This window comes from Nilaparvata lugens, chromosome 3 (genome assembly GCF_014356525.2).
Source record: "Nilaparvata lugens isolate BPH chromosome 3, ASM1435652v1, whole genome shotgun sequence".
Classification (NCBI taxonomy): Eukaryota; Metazoa; Arthropoda; class Insecta; order Hemiptera; family Delphacidae; genus Nilaparvata; species Nilaparvata lugens.
The window spans coordinates 81,698,577-81,719,175 of NC_052506.1; the positions used below are offsets into that span (position 1 = coordinate 81,698,577).

Sequence of the window (20,599 nt, forward strand, 5' to 3'; positions counted from 1 at the left end):
TACAACACGTTGCTTTTGGGAAGATACAAAAGAGCATCTGTTGCTTATAGAAATCTACAGTTTCAAAAAGCTACTTGTGTATCTTTTCGGATGCAACACGTTGCTCTTGAGAAGATACAAAAGAGCATGTTGCTTATGGAAAGATACATTAAAGCTCCTTGTATATCTTTTCGGATGCAACAAATTGCTTTTGAGAAGATACAAAATAGCATATGTTGCTTTGGGAAAGATACATTGAAGATCCTTGTGTATCTTTTCGGATGCCATACGTTGCTTTTGGGAAAATACAAAAGAGCATTTGTTGCTTATGGAAATATACAGTTTCAAAAATCTACTTGTGTATCTTTTCGGATGCAACACGTTGCTTTTGAGAAGATACAAAAGAGCATCTGTTGCTTATAGAAATCTACTGTTTCAAAAAGCTACTTGTGTATCTTTTCGGATGCAACACGTTGCTCTTGAGAAGATACAAAAGAGCATCTGTTGCTTAGGGAAAGATACATTAAAACTCCTTGTGTATCTTTTCGGATGCATCACGTTGTTTTTGAAAAGATACAAAAGAGCATCTGTTGCTTATGGAAAGATACATTGAAGCTCCTTGTGTATCTTTTCGGATGCATCACGTTGTTTTTGAAAAGATACAAAAGAGCATCTGTTGCTTATGGAAAGATACATTGAAGCTCCTTGTGTATCTTTTCGAATGCATCACGTTGTTTTTGAAAAGATACAAAAGAGCATCTGTTGCTTATGGAAAGATACATTGAAGCTCCTTGTGTATCTTTTCGGATGCATCACGTTGTTTTTGAAAAGATACAAAAGAGCATCTGTTGCTTATGGAAAGATACATTGAAGCTCCTTGTGTATCTTTTCGGATGCAACACGTTGCTTTTGAGAAGATACAAAAGAGCATGTTGCTTATAGAAAGATACATTAAAGATCCTTGTGTATCTTTTCGGATGCAACACGTTGCTTTTGGGAAGATACAAAAGAGCATCTGTTGCTTATGGAAAGATACATTTTTAAAAATGTTGGATGTTTTTGTTTGGGTAGTATTGTAGTCTAGTGGCCCTCTGTCGATAGGCAAACCTACAGGACCCGGACTGTAGCTACGCTACTGAAATACGTCCGCCCTATCTCTCAATGTTAAATCCAAGCTACGAATCTGTCCCGTTCACATCAGCGTGATGTATCTTTCAATATTGAGAGATAGGACAGCTAAGCCTTTTGAAGATTTTTCAATTCAATTCTTTTATTGACGATTTAGAATATTCAAGACATATTACAAACTCTTTATGTTATGACATATCATTGAAAATAGAAATAAATAAACATCAAAATAATTATTCATACATACACTTAAAATATAAAATCTAGGTATCACCAGCAAAAAGAAAACTCTTTGCCAGCTGGTGAGACTATTTATTTTAGTGTAGCATAGCTGAGTTTGAAGAGACCTTAAGGCCCATATGCACCATCTCAGATTAAACGGGAATTGATCAGCTATTCGTTTAAACACGGAATGGAACGCATTATAATAAATTCTGAAATACCTTCATGTAATCGAAGATTAGCGTTAAAACGTGGATTGTGCATATGGCGCCCTTGGACGACACTAGTAAAATAGTTTTGTCATAGATAAAACAAAAGACGTCAAGCCTTTGTCTATGAGACACTGACGACCCTAGTAAATTGATTTTGGCGTTTGCCGTACACAAACCAAATAGAATAGTAAACGTCTTTTCTCAACTGTATAAAACAAACTATAGTGAGGTTCATGTTATAATGGCAGTGGAGAAAGATAAGAGAACAGCTTTGCCGATTCTCTGCCTTGCCACTGCCTCCTTTAAAGGATTGCTGAAACCGGTATATCTGATGTAATATTAACTGTAAATTCTCATTGGAAATGATTCATTTATATTTTATTCGTCAATAAAATATATCTTTCAATGATTTAGTTAAAAATTTTCATGATTTGGTTTGAATATATATTGTCTATCAATTATATTTCTACGTTGTTGGAAAATGAACTGGCCAATTTGCAGAGGTAGAGACGGATAGAGCCATCTGCTTTGTCGAATGATAGACAAGGATAACAACACCAATGTTGATCAAATACTGCTATTGTAACGTGGACCTCACTATAGTAAATAAGTTAAAGCCAGACAAACCAAATAAAATTGTCGAACCGTCAAAACTGTAAGGTTTTTATTATGATGAAACACATATTCTTTAGTACCGTATTAGTTTATTAGAAATTACTATTACTCATTACACAAGAGCAATCAATTATGTTTACTCTGACTGGCGCATTCTGCCAGTCCTCATCTATCGTTTTGTCTCAACTCTATAGAACTAACTACTAGCTGTAAATTTATTGAAACAAAAATACGGAAGATAGACAGCTCACAATTTGAAAAAAACAGGGATTTATAAACTCAAATGTAATTCATGCCCGAAATTCTATATTGGACAGACCGGCCGTAGCTTCAAAATAAGATACAATGAGCACATAAAAGCATTAAATTCAAATTCAGAATCCACATATGCAGAACATTTAATAGCCACAGGACACACTCACAAAAACATACAGACAGGCATTGAAATCCTACACAATCTTCAAAAAAGCCAGAGACTCAACACACTAGAACAATACGAAATTTTCAAACATCTCAAGAATGATAAATCCAATTTAATAAATGATCAAATAAACTTCAAATCTAATGTAATATTTTCCCACATTTTGGCCACACAGTCCAACCCATAAGAGCAAGCGCCCCTGGTGTCAGGCTGATGAAGCTCCTCTTTAGGAGTGAAATGCATTCCTCAATACTCCAACAAAAGTAAGTGTTTTTTTTTTTAAATATTTACAAGTAACACAGTGTCTGAACTTCAACAAAGTTATTATATAGTGTTTCATCATGGAAAGCAACTTCAATTTCAAATTTTCTATGAATCGGTGGCATTTTTTTGTCAATTTCAATTATTATGTCTATTTTTTTACAGAGAAATATTGTGTTCCTGAGAATTTGGAGCACGAGGCTTTCTTGAGCTATGTACAGAGTCTGCCACTAATCACGCACCCTGGTGTTTTCGGCATGAATGAAAACGCAGACATAATGAAAGATCAGCACGAGGCATCTCTTCTGCTGACCAGCACACTTATAACTCAGGTTAAAAAATTATAATCTATTTGTTATTCAGTTGAAAAAAATATATAATTAATTTTTAACTTAGGTAGCCTTATCAAATGTTCAAGTTGACATTGCTTATGAAGGCGTTAAAACATAAAAATATGTCTCCAAGATTTGTAACTTTGGTAGCCTTATCAAAAAATGTATAAGTTGACATAGCTTGAGGCTGTTGAAACATAAAAATATATCCTCAAGACTATAAAACTCCGTCAAAATCTGTTGAAATGGCACATAAGAAAATGTCCACAGTTACACAAGTTCGACAAACTATAGTTATAGTAATAAGACGAGCTTTAGTTTAACTACGGTAGGTATAGTTGGAAAATTATACAGTTTATTCAGTTTTATAGTTCTGTGGCTTGGTGCAAGAAGTACCTATGTCAAAATATCAACTTTCTCACAAATCAGCTTGAAAGTTTACCTTGTATTTTCGAACTACGGCATTTCGATACGGAAATGGGAGTGCTAGAAGTGCAGAGGTCGACATTGGTAGTTCTGGCACGGAGTGTGAATGACAATCGAAAAACATATGTCTCCATTGGTACTTTTCGCACTCTGAGAAAACTGGCAATCATGAAAAATGTCAATCATGACTTCGGTAGTATAAATTTTATAACTTTTTATTGATTTGAGATAGGACATTGGCACTTCTGGAACTGAAAATAGTCAATATTAGTGTATTAAACTCATTTTTGAAAAAAATTGGCATTGATAGTTTTTGCACCAAGCCACAGAGCCACAGAGTTATAAAATCAACATTTTAACTTTAGTCCATTATTTTAGTATAATAGGTTCTTTAAATGATTAAAATGTCCCTTCTTATCCCAATTACAAACCGTCTTTCTAATACTTCTAACTGCTCTTAATACTTTAATTTTGTAAGAAATATTATTGAAACAATAATTTCCTCTTTTCTCGCTTACTAGGATCGCACGGTGAGTATTAAAACTAAGTATCAATGTAGTCTGATATTCCAATACTTTTCACATTGTTGCAACACTGATCCATGAAATAATGTGAATCTAGTATCTAATATAAACCGGCCAACCTAAAAGATTTGGACATCAGGAATTTCAAAATTAAACTCAGAGATTGGCTGGTTGAGAGACCATTTTATTCATTAAATGAGTTTTATAATTGGACTGCCTAACTATGTCCTGTATGTGATTAAGTAGGCTAAAGCAGGTGTACTAGTCTGAGTGTTCTATACGACTGATTTTCCTGTTTAAACATTTCATTATGTGTTTTTTATCTATATAAGTTGAATGTTGACCCATCCTCTGCCCACTATTGTGGATGTTCAGGACATGATAAAAATCTAATCTAAATAAACTTTTTTCGTTTTGGCAAAGCATAATCTATGCACTGTATATTAAACAATTATACCATACACTCAATTACTGTATATGAAACAATTTGATAGTTTTGTATCAATTAATATTATAGTATCCATTTAGAATGAAACGATTTGAAATTGTCTTAACAATTTGTCTATTAGAATGACAAGTAACTATAGTGACTAGTGAATTTTGATGTATAATACTTTTAAAATGGTTCTGCTGATGATTTTACATGCTCACAAAGGATATGTGGCAGAAGAAACAACTAGAGGTCAGTTTTAAACACGCTTATTCATTATTATAGTGCACACAATTGATCTCTGATTAGACACAGAATCTTGACTTGATCATCTATTATGTCATAGTTCTCTCTTTATTATTTTCAAAAACATTTTATATTGCCTCACCTGCCTGTTGCGACTCATCGACAAACATAATTTCTTTTATAAATACCGTACCCATTAAATAATTGTATAATACTCTATCAACTTTAACTAAATATATTATAAATTACTTTTCACTTTTTCATATTTTTTTCTGAATATAAAGAAATGGTAGTACTAAGCAGCAGCATTACTATAAAACTTTTAGTAGAATAGTGATTATATTTCACTCTTGTGTTTTCTGGAACTGGAAAAATATCAAGGAGGAGAATAGCTCTACAAACTAAATAAAATAACACTAAACATCTAACAGTATTGCAAAATAGAATACAGTTAATCACTATTAATTTGTTTTTTTTTTGTATTTTTCAAAACTGGAAGTGTAATGGTCATTTTCACACTTGACCACTGTATAAATTAATCAATCATTCATAAGATTTTCTCCAAATTTTCCCTCCCATGGGTCGTTTTCACAGTCACTAATCTCTGGCCGAAATTGTCCTCTGATTGGCTAATTCCCATCAACAGCTCTCATTTTCAGCCAATCGGAGAACAGTTCTGAGTGCTGACCGACAATCGGTAACTGTGAAACGATTAAAGGGAAGGGAAATTAAGAAATTTAAATCACTTTTTGTTATTAAATAGAACGACATCAGTCAAATTTCTTCAATAAATGAATTTATTCACTTACTAGGATGAGATCTTTCGGCAGGTCCGTCATCTTCATGTTTGTCAAAAAAGTGATTCAATACCACTGTAAGTAGTTCTTAATGGAAAACAATAATATTCAGAAATTTATGCAATTTGAATTTGTCATTTTGTAGGATGCAGCTTCGTCGGGAGGAACAGCCCACGATTTGGACAAAGTTGTCTACCATATAGCGGTAGACATTTTGCGAAAACTGCCGGAAAACTTCGACACTGTGACCGCTCTGGAAAAATACCCGACTCAATACGAACAGTCGATGAATACGGTGTTGGTGCAGGAGATGGGCCGATTTAATGACTTGCTTACCACTGTTCGCAAGAGTCTTATCACTCTTCAAAAAGCAATAAAAGGTAAACATATCCCCTCTGTCTATAGAGAGATTCGCTTTGAATTCGTGAATATCGTCACTGTAATTCTGTCTATAGAAAAGATTCGCTTTAAATTCGTGTATAGCGTCACTGTCCGTGAATATCATATCACGTTCCATCATTTTCTTTATTAAACCTAAGATGGAATTGCAATCGAATATGGTTTGTATAAATATACAATAATAAATATGGATAGTGGTGGAATGGAGAAATTTTGAAATTAAAATACAAAATATGCTGTCTATCGTCAGTGAAAATCACTAATCGAAGAAAACCACCCAGCATTCTTGCAATGACTTTCAAACGCATCTGAATTGATTTCTACAGAAATCCGTGTAGTTTAAACTCATTTCAAAATTGAATCTCAACTGTTGAGAATTCTAAAATAAAACTTATTTGCTTATATAAGAGTTGAGAGTATGCAGTGTTGTAAGTTGAGTTGGAACTAGACTTTATTTCGTTCATTCATTCATTTTATTTATTCACGATACAAATGACACAGATGTAATAACGTTTGTATATAAAATGATAAGGTAATCCTTGCACTATATTTCAGGTCTGGTTGTGATGTCTTTCGACCTGGAAGAGGTTTTCAAGAGCATGGCGACCGGTCGTATTCCAATAATGTGGGCGAAAAAGTCGTATCCCTCTCTGAAGCCGCTTGGCAGCTACGTGCATGACTTCCTTTCTAGACTTGAATTCCTACAGGCAAGTTGTCCGAACTTTTATCAGATGATTTATTGATGGATTCTGTTTTTATCAGCTTTTAGAGAGGTTCACGTTATAATGACTGTATTTGATTGAAATTGGTGTTGCTATCCTTGTCTATCATTCGATAAAACAGATAGTGATATATTTTTAACTACCTCTGCAACGTTGCCAGATCGGTTTTTAACAATCTATAATATAATAAAAGGAAGAATTGGCTTATAAACGTACGGGACTGGAAATACATGAATTACGTCTGAACTACTAGACTGATTAACTTGGAATTTTGCATATAGATTCTAAACCACCGAGAATAGGTTTATAGGCCTATTTTAAATTATTCAAGATCTCGGTAGGTCAAGTTTTTAATTAGACCTTGCGGAGCACGAGTTACCTTCTAGTTAAAAATAAAATTAATTATCGAAATATTTAATTTCAATTATCACTATTCACTATTCGATAGTTGAAAAAGATTAATAAGAGAATATATATGGTGATGGTTTCACCATTGAAAGTGATCGCTAGACGGTCGAAAGTACTTTAGTCAGTAAGTAAAAGTTTTTAATCATTTACTTGAATATTTGACTGCATGTCGTATTTAAATACATAGAAAAAAGTGTGAAAATATATACTCGTATTCAATTGTTGAATAGAATATAATAATTGATCATTTGTAAACAAGAATGATCAAATTACAAATGAATGAATCTGATATTACATCAGAATTACCGCTAGGCATATCATCTATAGAAAGCAGTGATGAGGCAGAGAATCGGCAACGCTGTTCTCTTATTTTTCTCCACTGTCATTATAACGTGGACCTCACTATAGTAAATAGCTTTATATTGAATGCTAATAGATTAAAACTTATTATAATTACTGTATTCTTTAGCCATTTTTGCCTTGTTCAACGCTAAATAGATATAATAGTGGTTCAATTGTAACCAATTTTGAATGATTTGTTGCCATATTTGCAGTATTTGATGCCTTGTTTAATGCTAAATAGATGATAATAATTAATGATGTGTTGCCTTATTTCCTGTATTTGTTTCAAAACAAATTGTTGTATTTTCTGCCTTGTTCAACGCTAAATAGATAATGGTGGCTCAATTGTATCCAATTTGGAATATTTTCGAGCAATTTTTGTTTCAGAAATGGTATGACGATGGACCGCCTCCAATCTTTTGGCTGTCTGGATTCTATTTCACGCAAGCGTTTCTGACTGGAGCTCAGCAAAACTTCGCTAGAAAGTACAAAATTCCAATTGATTTGCTGTCATTCGACTTCATGGTCAGTAAAGTGTTTAAAATAATTATCAAGTCATTTCAAAGTTCTTAAAACTGGTTATTCTGCTGCTTGGATAATTATTATAGTCCCGATGATTGCTTATTGTCTTAGGGTGAAAACATAGTGCAACTGTGAAGTTAGCAGACAAAAGTAGCTGAGAGTGTTGGAAGTAATGCATGTATTTAAATGTGTCAGAATATATTGGAGCGGCGAGGGTAGCGTAGAAGGAAGCGGAGACATCTAGATGCATTTATTATTTATGTTTATGTTTTTGAAGGGACGGATTCAAACATCCAAAGGTTCAAAGGACCTCACACGTCAACCGAAGCTTATTGTTTTTCCCAAGTAGGCTATGTCAGTTAAGCAAACCAACTCCTTTGTCCTTTACAAGGTCCAGGAGTTTTTTCCCTATCTAACATCCCATTCATCACCTGGTTGCTTGCAGCCAAACAGAGCCCTTTTCTAGCCCCAAGTCTTTCGCAGTCCAGTATGATATGCTTGGCAGTCTCTTCAGACTGATTAAAAAGCCTACACATCTGGCTTTCATTTCTGAGTCCAATTGTGTGGAGATGTTTCCTGAAGTGGCCATGTCCAGTCATCAGGGCAATCAACTGCTTGACCTCTACCCAGACTCACCAGCCAGCTGGTGAAGCGAGGGCTTGCGTCTGCCAAGTGCTTGACCAGGGTGACCCTGCCATTGCTGGTGATGTAAGTCTTTGGACCATTTACTTTATTGTATGGAAGGCAGTTGTTTTGCTTTTGCCACAGCTTGGCTCTGGACCAAAGAATGGTATACTGGAACCCCGCTTAGCAAGCTTATCTGCACGCTCGTCACCTCCTATGCCTACATGGCCAGGTACCCAACCAAGATGCACAGAGTTGAGCGTTGCAAGCCTGCTGAGTGTTTTGTGGCACTCAATCTATTATTCAAACACTGCCTTCTCAACTACACTCTACCTTCGTCGCATCACAATTTTATGAGCATTACATTTCCATCAACCTTCTCCGCCTCAATGCATAGCCGATATAACTTCAATCTAACCCATCCTACATTATATTCTAGCCTAATACCTATTCTACTCAATTCTTCTATATAAGGCGGATACTAACATATCAATATCAGTGAAAGTGACAGACAAAGTGAAAATATATTTTCCATGAGTTCTGATGGGACTTTTCACACTCAGCACGTCCGAGCGAGTATGAATAGTCCTATAAGAACTTATGTTAATAATATTCTCACTGTAACAGTCACCACCAGTACCGGTAACTTTTATTGTGGTAATCCAGCTTTATGTTTCCTTAAATTTTCAACCTTCATTGTATCATGGAAGCAAAATGAATAAAAAATATGATATTATACTCGTTTGTGGTGATCCAATTATAGTTGTGAATCAATCAACGAATACGGTAATTTCATTTCAATGTCCTGTGATGATATATCACATATACAGAGTGATTCAGAAGTAGTGTCGAACATTTTAGGGTATTGTTCCTGGATGATAGGAGGCTACAAATGTCATATTTGAAGTGTCCAAAACTCAGCGGCTATCCTTATAGCTGCCATTTTGTTTTTTCACTTGGGAATTTTCATCTCAAGAACGTAATGTTGTATTGATCTGAAATTTGGCATGAATAATTTATGCGATAAAGACTCAACTTTAAAAAATAAAATAAAACATTTTCGTTGTAAATTTTCAAAATGGTGGCCATTTAAAATGGTTGATGGCAAATTTCACGAAAATCGTTCACTTTACAGAAAATTTACAAGAGACAAAAAAGTTGGCAAATTTTATCAAGATTTCAAGGATACCTTATTTATCAAGATTGGTCAAAGAATAACAGAGAAATTAATTAATTTCGTACTGATTGCATGACCATGAACAAACAATATCATGTTAAAAACATTTTAAAATCAGTTGGATGGCCATACTGAGCCTTACCGAGTTTCAAAGCTTCATCTTGAATAAAATTAGGATTAAACATTTAATATTATGATGTCTAAATGGTGAAAAGTGGTCATGCATGCAGTACGAAAAGAATTAATTTATCTGTTATTCTTCGATCAATCTCAATAAATAAGGTATCCTTGAAATCTTGATAAAATTTTAATAACTTTTTTGTCTCTTGTAAATTTTCTGTAAAGTGAACGGTTTTCGTGAAATTTGCAATCAAAAATTTAAAATGGCCGCCATTTTGAAAATTTACATCGAAATTATATTATTTTATTTTTTGAAGTTGAGTCTTTATAGCATAAATATGCATGCCAAATTTCAGATCAATACAACATTTCGTTCTTGAGATAAAAATTCCTAAGTGAAAAAACAAAATGGCAGCTATAAAGTTAACCGCTGAGTTTTGGACACTTTAAATACGACATGTGCAGTCTCCTATCATCCAGGAACAATAATCTAAAATTTTCGACACTACTTCTGAAACACTCTGTATATCAAGCATCATCAAGCATATTTTTTATAATCACCACGTGTATGGTGATTTGATTATAGTAGTGAATCAATCAACGAATAATTTCATTTCAATGTCCTGTTATGATGTATAACATAATTATATATCAAGCATATTTTTTGTAATCACCACTTAATTTAAAATTGTCCTGAACTGTTGCAGATACTTCCTGACTCTACTACAAGCCTGGATGAACCACCAGAGGATGGTGTCTATGTGAATGGTCTGTTCTTGGATGGAGCCCGCTGGAATCACGAAACACAGTTGCTTGATGAGTCCTTTCCCAGGGTTCTATACGATAACATGCCAATAGTAAAGCATTCCATTCATTTCCAATTCCAATAGTAGACATGCTAATAGTAAAGCATTTCATTCATTTCCAATTTCAATAATAAACATGCCAATAGTAAATCATTTCATTCATTTCCAATTTCAATAGTAAAGCATTTCATTCATTTCCAATTTCAATAGTAAACATGCCAACAGTGAAGCATTTCATTCATTTCCAATTTCAATAGTAAACATGCCAATAGTAAAGCATTTCATTCATAACCTATTCCACCACAATAGTTCAAGGCCCATATTATCATATAAGTAGTTATCTAAGGTCTCGGTTTGAACGAAGACAAATTCATTGTCAAACAAATTGATTTAAAAAATTCTATAACATAATTCAAGTTTTGTCAATGATGGAGGGCATGTATTTGTGTTTTTGAAGATTTAGAACTAGTTTTTCAAATATTTTTTCTGGGAATGTTGTAAAAATGTTTGAAATTAACTTATGTTGCCTATCTATTCATTCATTTATCTATTTTATTAAAATTAATTTTTTAAATTTTTACAACACTTTAAATACGAAATAATAACAGTCTATATATCATCTATATATCATGAATAATAGCATAGAGAAAACATGGTATATGTAGATATCCTATGGTATAGGTCGTTTATGTTCCAATTTTCAAACCGATTTTTTGTTAACTCAAGCCGATTACTGTCAACTACTGTCTTTTCAAATTCAAATTCTTTATTTTCTGCAATACAATAACAAGGAATGTCTGTATATCGCAGTCGTCATAAGTACAAATATATTTCATTATTAGATTCTTTCCACTTCATATACTGTCTATTATTTGGACTGCAGTAAAAATTTGAGACGGGACAGTTTTGGGCATAAGCCTTCTCACAAAATTTATTGTACATGACTGAATAAATAAAATAAATAATATATTATTACTGTTTTGTTGGAGTGACAGTGCACAGTATGAAAGACTACCAGCGTCACATAGCTTCACGAGGAAGAACTAATAGAGCTTTCGACTTCAGTTAACAATGAAATTTGGATAATAAACGCCCTATATATACCATGAGATATATTCTTATGATATCTTTTCTCTAAGATAATAGCTATTGGAAAGAATCTTATATTTTTAGCTTGTATTATAAATGAAATGGACTGATATATCGCATTTGAAATATTGATAAAGTGTACATCAACAAGCAGTTCGTAATAGAAAGTAAAATTGAAGAGAATTATCATTTATTATCTGGAAGGAGACCAGCTGGAAGGCCAAAAACTAGATGGTGGGACCAGGTCCGGAAAGATATGAGGAGGATGGGCCTAAAAGAGGAGGACCGAAACTTCTGGAGAGGCTTAGTTGATGAGGCCAAGTACCGACTGGGGTACGAGTGGCCACCGCAGTAAGTAAGTATTCACTGAGGTACTTTTATGGTGTTGCAGATATGGTTGAAACCGATGCGGAAAGAGGAGCTGGAGCAGGGCTTGCGCTACCTGTGCCCCGTCTACAAGACATCGGAGAGACGAGGCGTGTTGTCCACCACGGGTCACTCCACCAACTTTGTCATAGCCATGCTCATGCCATCCGATAAGCCTCAAGAGCACTGGGTGATGCGGGGTCTCGCTCTATTGTGTCAGCTGTCGCATTGATGAACCTTATGTGAGTTTAAAAACCTTGAGTAAGTTTATAACATTACAAAACCTTGAGTAAGTTTAAACATTGCCCGTATGCAGATAGAAATGTCAGTTAAGTTTATAACATTGCCCGTATGCAAATACTCGGTTTAAACGGAGAAATATCAGTCATGTTCATAAAATTGACATGCAGATACTCGGTTCAAACGGAGAAATGTCAGCTGTTCGTTTGAACCCCGTATGAAACATATCAACAGGTCAACATTACAGTATTGAAATTGAAATAATAAATCTTCAAAAACATTGGAAAACATTCATTGGCATACATTACATAATCTTCAAAAATATTAGACTACTAGCTGGCCCGGCGAACTTCGTACCACCAAATAGTTAATGCATCTCATGACAAACTTTAGCTGGATGCACACCTGAGGAGGCGCGATGTGGCATTCTGCATCCAGGTGCTTCTTGCTTATTGGTTTGAATGGAAGAACTCATAGACACCGAATCCGGCAAGTCGTGGAACGGTGTGATAAGGCAATCTCCATAAGATCAGCACTTTGTATCACCAAGCCGTGCCTCCTCAGGTGTGATTATGCTTCATTTATTTATTACTTTCATGTAATAAATGATTATGCTTCTTAGCCTTAGCTTAATCTGAAGCTCTATATTTTTTATGAAATTATCCGACAATCAGTATTTACAATTAACTTGCTCAGTTAATTGCGCAGCAGTTTGTATTTTTATTTATAGTTGAATGGTATAATTTCCTTCCTGGGAATTGAATGGTATAATCTCCTTGCTGCTGATTTTCCCGTGCATATTCTAAATTTACAGCATATCGAGTTCTGCGAGCCAAGTTTGGACGTCGTTCGTACCGCGGCATTATTAAGAATAAGAATTTTGAAAGTAATTTGAAAAACAGATCTATCGACGGCTGTTGACGCAAATGATTATAACAGCTGATTTTTATTTTTGTGTGTGGCCAGCCAATACCTACTATTACTCAAGTAATAGTAGGTATTGGGCCAGCTCACAAATCTTCTCCCATAAGGATTACCATGTGAACTTTAAAGAAGCGTGGGAAAGAGTACTGAAGTCTGATTATGAATTTGTTAGGCCATAAACCTGGTCCTGAACATGACGAACACAACTAAAAAATAATAATCAAATTCGGTGCACACATAAAAAATTTATTGAATGTCAAAATTTGAGGCTCGATTTTTATTACTTTCCATGCCCTATTATAGGTAAGGAAAGTATTGCTTTCCGAAAAAAATTTAGGTACCCCAATTTCTAAATCTCTATACGTTTCAAGGTCCCCTGAGTCCAAAAAACTGGTTTTTGGGTATTGGTGTGTGTGTGTGTGTGTGTGTGTGTGTGTGTGTGTGTGTGTGGTGTGTGTGTGTGTGTGTGTGTGTGTGTGTGTGTGTGTGTGTGTGTGTGTGTGTGTGTGTGTGTGTGTGTGTGTGTGTGTGTGTGTGTGTATGAGTGTATGTGCGTCTGTGTACACGATATCTCATCACCCAATTAACGGAATGACTAGAAATTTGGAAATTAAGGTCCTTAAACTATAAGGATCCGACACGAACAATTTCGATCAAATGCAATTCAAGATGGAGGCTAAAATGGCAAAAATGTTGTCAAAAACAGGGTTTTTCGCGAATTTCTCAAAAACGGCTCCAACGATTTTGATTAAATTTATACCTCAAATAGCCATTGATAAGCTCTATCAACTGCCACAAGTCCCATATCTGTAAAAATTTCATGAACTCCGCCCTATCTATGGAAAGTTTGATTTTAGATTCCCAATTATCAGGCTTCAGATACAATTTAAACAGAAAACTTTGAGTGAAAAATATTGAACATGAAAATCTCTACAATTGATATTCAGTAACATTTTCACCTAAAATTCAAAATAAGCTCAAAATTCGAGAAAATGTGATTATCCAATTGCAAACTATTGGCAACTGTTGATTCTATTTAATGATTCACTATGAAGAGATAGCAGACCTCGAATGTCTCCAGCGTTATTGTCCTGTCACCAGCTGGCTCAGATCTTTGTTCATAAGTGGACTTGAAATGCGCGTGAACACTAGCGTCAGGTGATCGATCAATTTTCATAACGGCAAGGAAAGTTGTGTGAGTGCGCCACACCAGATTTTTTATCTAGATAAACCCTTTCATTGACATTATATTACAGAATCATCTGTTGACATTGCATTACAATATCTTCAAAATCATGATATATAATCCAGTCAACGAAAGATTATAGAGGGAAAAGTTTGGAACACAGTTTTCAACTCCACAGCTCTTTTAAGGATAGTAAGAGGATTAACATATCAAAAGTCCTTACCCCTACCCCTGTGCTAAAGGGGTGGGGGTAGTTTGAAATTACCACTTCTTCATTTTTTGCATATATCTTGGAAACTATGCATCTTATGAACATTTTTATTCTGTGCAAAACTGAAGCTTACAAAATTACCAACAAGTTTTGTCTTCTACATTTTTCCCATATCTCTCATAGTTTCTGAGATATCCGCTCTTGAAGGTGAGACATTTTTTGAAAAATCACTTCCACCTCCAATTTTTTCATCTTTTCGGCCTTATAATTTCTGAACGATTGATGAAATTAGCACATTCTTGATTCATCTATTGTTGGAAAGTTATAAGACTTAAAAGAGCGAAAAATGGAAGAAAAATGTTTTTTCGAAAAGGCATCACTTTAGAACATAAATATCTCGAAAAGTATCGGATTTATCGAAAACCTCTACCAGAAAAACTTGTAGGAAATTTATTAAGCTTCATTTTTATGTAGTTGATTATGTAAATAGAAGACATTGTTTTCAAGATATAATCATGTAAGTAATAAGTGGAAAATGCAACTTTCAAACCACCCTCATCCCTTCAGCACATGATGTAGGGGTTGGGATTTTTGATATCCTCACCTCCAAACTAGTCTCAACAAAGCTACAAAGTCGAAAATTGTGTTCCAAACATTCCTCCCAAATTTCATTGTCAAGTGATATATTGTTATATAAAAAGTGGTACTTTCAAACCACCCTCATCCCTTTAGTACAGGGGGTAGGGGAGAGGACTTTTGATATGTTAATCCTCTTACTATCCTCAAAAGAGCTGTGGAGTTGAAAATTGTGTTCCAAACTTTTCCATCTATACCTTTATTTGAGCATTCGTTGCCTGGACTAATACCATAGTGAGGTCCACGTTATGAAGCTTCCTGCCCTGCCGACTCTAAAAACGCTGTCTGAAAAAACGCTTGAACAACGCTTAATATGTCTGGCCATTAGGGGGTAAATTTATCAAATTTCCCCCTGTGCTCTAACATAAATAAGTTCTCAAAAAAAAAAAAATCCATAATTATTATGTCTATGAAACTATGTGTCTTACGGGTATTATCAACCTATTCAAAATGAAAGCTCACACATTTATTATAAACTATTTCCTATACCTCTCATAGTTTTCGAGATACACACTCTTAAAACAAAGGAGTTCCGAGGCACGGGTACAATATATAGTTTTCAATACCTAATTCCTTTGTTTACGGAGGTAGTGGCTTAACTGCGCTGCTGTGTCGTATCGTTGTATGATCGTATCTCGTATGTCGTATCGTATGACAAGTTGTGAAAGCGTCAGAGGGGTCATTCGTGAGACAATGTATGATAAGCGGTTTTTAAAATATTTTATTTAACAAGTAGTACGAACCGATTAGTTAGGTGTGAGGACCTGTAGTAATTAAGAGCAGAATAATTTCTGAATAGTGGCTTTAAATATTTAATGTTTTGTCCGGAATCGTTAATTTACTTTCCAAGATTTAAGATCCGTGCAATCGTGTAGTAGACTAGACCTACTCATAATCCGCTAAGCAAGGAATTGTATTTTTGAGCATAATAATTATGGATGGAATTGAAGATGAGAATGAAATAATCAATGGAGAAAGCAAAAAGACTGGACGCTCTGAAACCGTTGATCTCACCGACAATTCTCTCCTATAGTAGACATTTCTGATGTTCTCAGTGAAAAAGATAAAGTCAAATCCACTGTTCATACTAAGACTACGTTGCCAGACTTCAAAAAACCGACATCACTGTAGTTAGACAACATTCGTTTGGCTTCATGATCGCTTCGAAGAGAATGCTGAGGAATATGCTGGTTTCATAATCCCACCTGTTTCACCTAGGCCGTCCACTGGAACCGTTTTCGGCCGAAAACTACTGAACACGTCCGAACGATCCCCCAACAAAGAAAGGAATAGATGCTCGTCATCCATTGCAACAGGTTCGATCAATTTTTCGATCCTAATTGAATGGGATTTTCCGGCTCTATCCGGCCGAACTAACTAGTCGAGCTGAGACGACAACAACTAGTGTTCCTTACATAAAATTGTTCCACAGTCTTGTTTGTTTTTGTTTTTTGAAATCGTTCTATGTCATAAAGATGTTTTACAAGCATTGTTCTATTTCAATGTCGGCTGAAAATTCAACACATTATCATACTCTATATTTTTGTGTCATAGCGTTCAACCCTCCAAAGTCATTAAACGATAACTTTAGTTTTTAAGATAAAATATACTTTTACTTTTGTTGATATTCAGTTATTAATTAGGTATATAATAATGATATTTATCTGTATGATGATATGAATAGATGAATAAATATATTGAATTTAAACAGTTATTTTAATGTGTTAGGGAAATTATGAGTTAATCTATTTTGTTTCTAACAACAAAAAACTAAGAGAAAAAACTGAATTCAAGTGAGAAAATGTAGAAAATTCTTCTCATGTGAATTAGAAAGTAGAAATAATTGTGTTATAATTACATTTCTAATATGATAAAATAATTACATTTTAAACATTTTTTACATGTTTAATACATTATTGATATTGTAATTGTGGAATGTAATAAATAAATTGATAATTAGTAGGTACTTTCAAGTAGCATAATCTCGTCTAAATCCATTCGTTGGATGAAATCTTAAAGACTTTGTAAATAAACACACAAAGAAGAATCACTTTCCCTACTAATTAGCTCGCCACTTCACTTTCTGATGAAAACGGTTCCAATGGACGACCGTATTCGGCTGTGTTGACGGCCGGCAGATTCGACCGATCCAACGGCCGAACGGATCGGTAGAATACGGTTCCAGTGGACGGTTACCCTGACGCATCTCGTGATTAACTGCAAAAATTGGGTGAATTTTGGCACTATGACCAACGAAGAATTCAACAAAATGAAATTTGAAAGAGCTTGAAGCAGAATATCTTGCAACTTTCAAGAAAACAGTGGCAATGCATGAAATCTTCCTTACTCGTCTAGCCCAGCATCCAGTTTTTTCGACGTGATAAGATTTTCCATGTTTTCCTAGAATATGGGAAGGATTTGACGTGAGATCTAAAAATTAAAAAAATCTTGAAAAAATGAACTAAGTAGGCTACTGTTTTGCTACTCGTCTCCAGTACTCCAACCAATAAGGTTTTGCAGGTAATAACTTAATCATTATTTTTTGTGCTTTCAATTGATTTTTTTATAATAGTATGTATTGTTTTTGTGTATTATTTTGAGGCAGTAAATGAATTTGAATTTGAGACTACATTCAACTGATTATTGTAAGATAGGCGACGCTGTGTTGAATCATAACAGAACAAACACATTATCTTATCTCGTTTCGATAGTGAGATTTAGGCCTACTTTAAACTGACAGCACTCCCTCATAAACGAAGTTAATGTTTCCCTTGCAACCTAAGCTGACAGTTTCAAGTGAATCTCACTATAAAGCTTATCATTCTCATCTTATGTTTGCCTTCATCGTATTGTTAGTTGTTGATCTGTAGACTCATTCCGTTTTGGATTTCTGATGATACGTACTGTTTATTTTCCCAGCAGTGTTTTTAGTTGTTATAGTTTTGCTTTACTTCATCTTAGTTACAGTGTTGAGTGAGTGAAGTGTGCTACTTCTAGTCCAGTTTTGTAGAAAATTTGTTGAAAATGTGTTCTCCCTACAAAGAACTTCACAAAACGTTTCTACGTTTAGACACCGATGGCGTTGGTCATGACTGTGAATTTATTGTGGGCTCTCAGAGTGTGATTTTTAAGGGACACAAGTTATTGTTTTCTGCGTCGAGTGAAGTTTTCAGTGCTATGTTTTACGGCGATATCAAAGAAGAACGTTCTGTTAGAATTGTTGATCTAGACCCGGAAGGATTTAAAGGGATGAAGCACTTTATGTACTCAGGTGAGGTTGATTTTTCGTCAACGACTCATGCCCTGCTAACATACATAGCAGCCCGTAAATACATCGTATCTGGTCTTGAGCAAAAATGCATTGAATATATTAATGAAAACCTTGGGCCTTGTGAAGTGTTAGAATTCTATGAACATTGCAAGGTTCTGTGCGTTTCAGAATTCGATGATTTGTGTTGCAAGATTATTAAAGAACAGACTGATGAAGTAGTGGCTAGCAAATATTTTGAGTCAGCCAAATTTGAAACGATCGAATTACTTCTGAATTTTCTGTATTTGAATCTGGAATCAGAGAGCCAGGTTTTTGTACATTTTGAAAGATGGGCTCTTGCTGAGGCTCATCGCAAGGAGGTTAGTGCTGATGAGATGTCAACCTACTTCAATAACCTGAAACGCCACATACGGTTCTTATCAATGAGCTGTAAAGAGTTTGTGTCTTGTGTTGAAGGGTCTTCCTTGCTTTCGCTAGAGGAGAAACACGCTATTGTGGTGAATATCATTGCTGAAAACTCAAAACCAATGCCAGAAAGTTTGTCTCAAACACTGCAACAACGGTTTTATACACTGGGGGTTCCAGAAAGATGGCTTTGAGGTACTATTCCGAGGAATCGAGTGATTCCTATTAATTCAACCTTGGCCCAGCCTGATCGGAATCTGACACGGTATTTAATTTTTCGACCTAATTGGATTATACATTAGAATGTAGAATCATATAATTATAATAGGGAATCATTATTGTTAACTTGAATATTCGAACTAGGTAGTGTTAGCAAGTTCTCACTTTTGACTTATACCATAGCCACCTCTAATACAGCAAGGCCCTGGACTACGATATTGCAACGTCGCAGCGTAGGCCTAGAATCTAATACATGATTGGTGAAAAAGATCAGCTGGTATTTTTAAAAATCTTTTTCACCAATCATGTATAAGATTCTAGGCCTACACTGCGACATTGCAATAACGTAGGCCGGGGCCTTGTATTAGAGTTGGCCATGCTTATACTCAAGTCGTTGCCCGTCCGTTTGTATGTTCTACAATAACTTTGGAATAAATTGATCAATCAGCTTCAAATTTTGAACACGTACGGTATTCTTTGAACCTTTGTACAGGTCAGGTTCGTTAAACAACAAAATTGACTAAATCCTTAATCCTAGGAAATTTTTAGGTAACTTTTACTCACATGAAATATCTGTAAAAATGCTTGCTGTTGATCACGTCGGGGTCACCAATTTAGGAATTCGATTTGTTGATTTCCTATGTTGAAATTGATTAAATGAAACTAGATGAATGATGAAATATTTGTAATGTTGGAATGACAAAATTGAACTCTGGATAAATATTGAAATAAACTGTTACAAGTGATAAACAAACTATGCCAGTTGAAAACATCGCAGGTGGCAATCATATGATTCGCCACAATCCTATATCAAGATTAAAAAATAACATTGTTATAAAAATAACATTGAAAGTGCATAAGAAAAAAATGTGTTGTGATATATCATGACTTAATCCTTCGTCCTTTTTCAGGATATAAGAATAACATTGAAAGTGAATAAGAAAAAAATTGTTGTGATTTATCACTTAGTCATTACCCACGCACAAGCCTAAGAGCTTATGTGGGCTTCATCCTTAGTATTATTATTATTATTATTAGTCAGCTGGAACTAATTTCATGCTATTTCCTTGATTTTCCCATTCATTTTAAAAAGTTGATGCTATTATTTGGGAGTTATCACACAGACTGTCCTTTATGCGCCCACACATGATTTCAGCTGAATAATACACAACATATTTAATTTATAAGTTCTATATTAAATCGCTTCTGTTTATGTCCGTCAGTCTGTAGCATACACGCAATTATAATACTACTTGTGATAGCATCAGTAGCTATGGCAAATTTGTTTTGTTCAAAGTTTTAAATTTGTGAGTAGGAAGCTACTATTAGTGTTCACTAA

General features: G+C 34.7%; 1 protein-coding gene across 1 annotated transcript in view; it reads left to right on the top strand.

Moving 5' to 3' along the window:
* Window positions 1-20,599, top strand: part of LOC111047953 (dynein heavy chain 7, axonemal) — a 207,161-nt gene that overhangs the window by 184,081 nt on the left and 2,481 nt on the right. Inside the window, exons 61-68 of the mRNA XM_039422913.1 lie at window positions 3,004-3,170; window positions 4,118-4,126; window positions 4,776-4,802; window positions 5,739-5,973; window positions 6,548-6,699; window positions 7,852-7,989; window positions 10,615-10,764; window positions 12,194-12,410. Of these exons, the coding sequence (XP_039278847.1) occupies window positions 3,004-3,170; window positions 4,118-4,126; window positions 4,776-4,802; window positions 5,739-5,973; window positions 6,548-6,699; window positions 7,852-7,989; window positions 10,615-10,764; window positions 12,194-12,400 (1,085 nt within the window). The 3' untranslated portion in view covers window positions 12,401-12,410. The remainder of the gene's footprint in view (window positions 1-3,003; window positions 3,171-4,117; window positions 4,127-4,775; window positions 4,803-5,738; window positions 5,974-6,547; window positions 6,700-7,851; window positions 7,990-10,614; window positions 10,765-12,193; window positions 12,411-20,599) is intronic.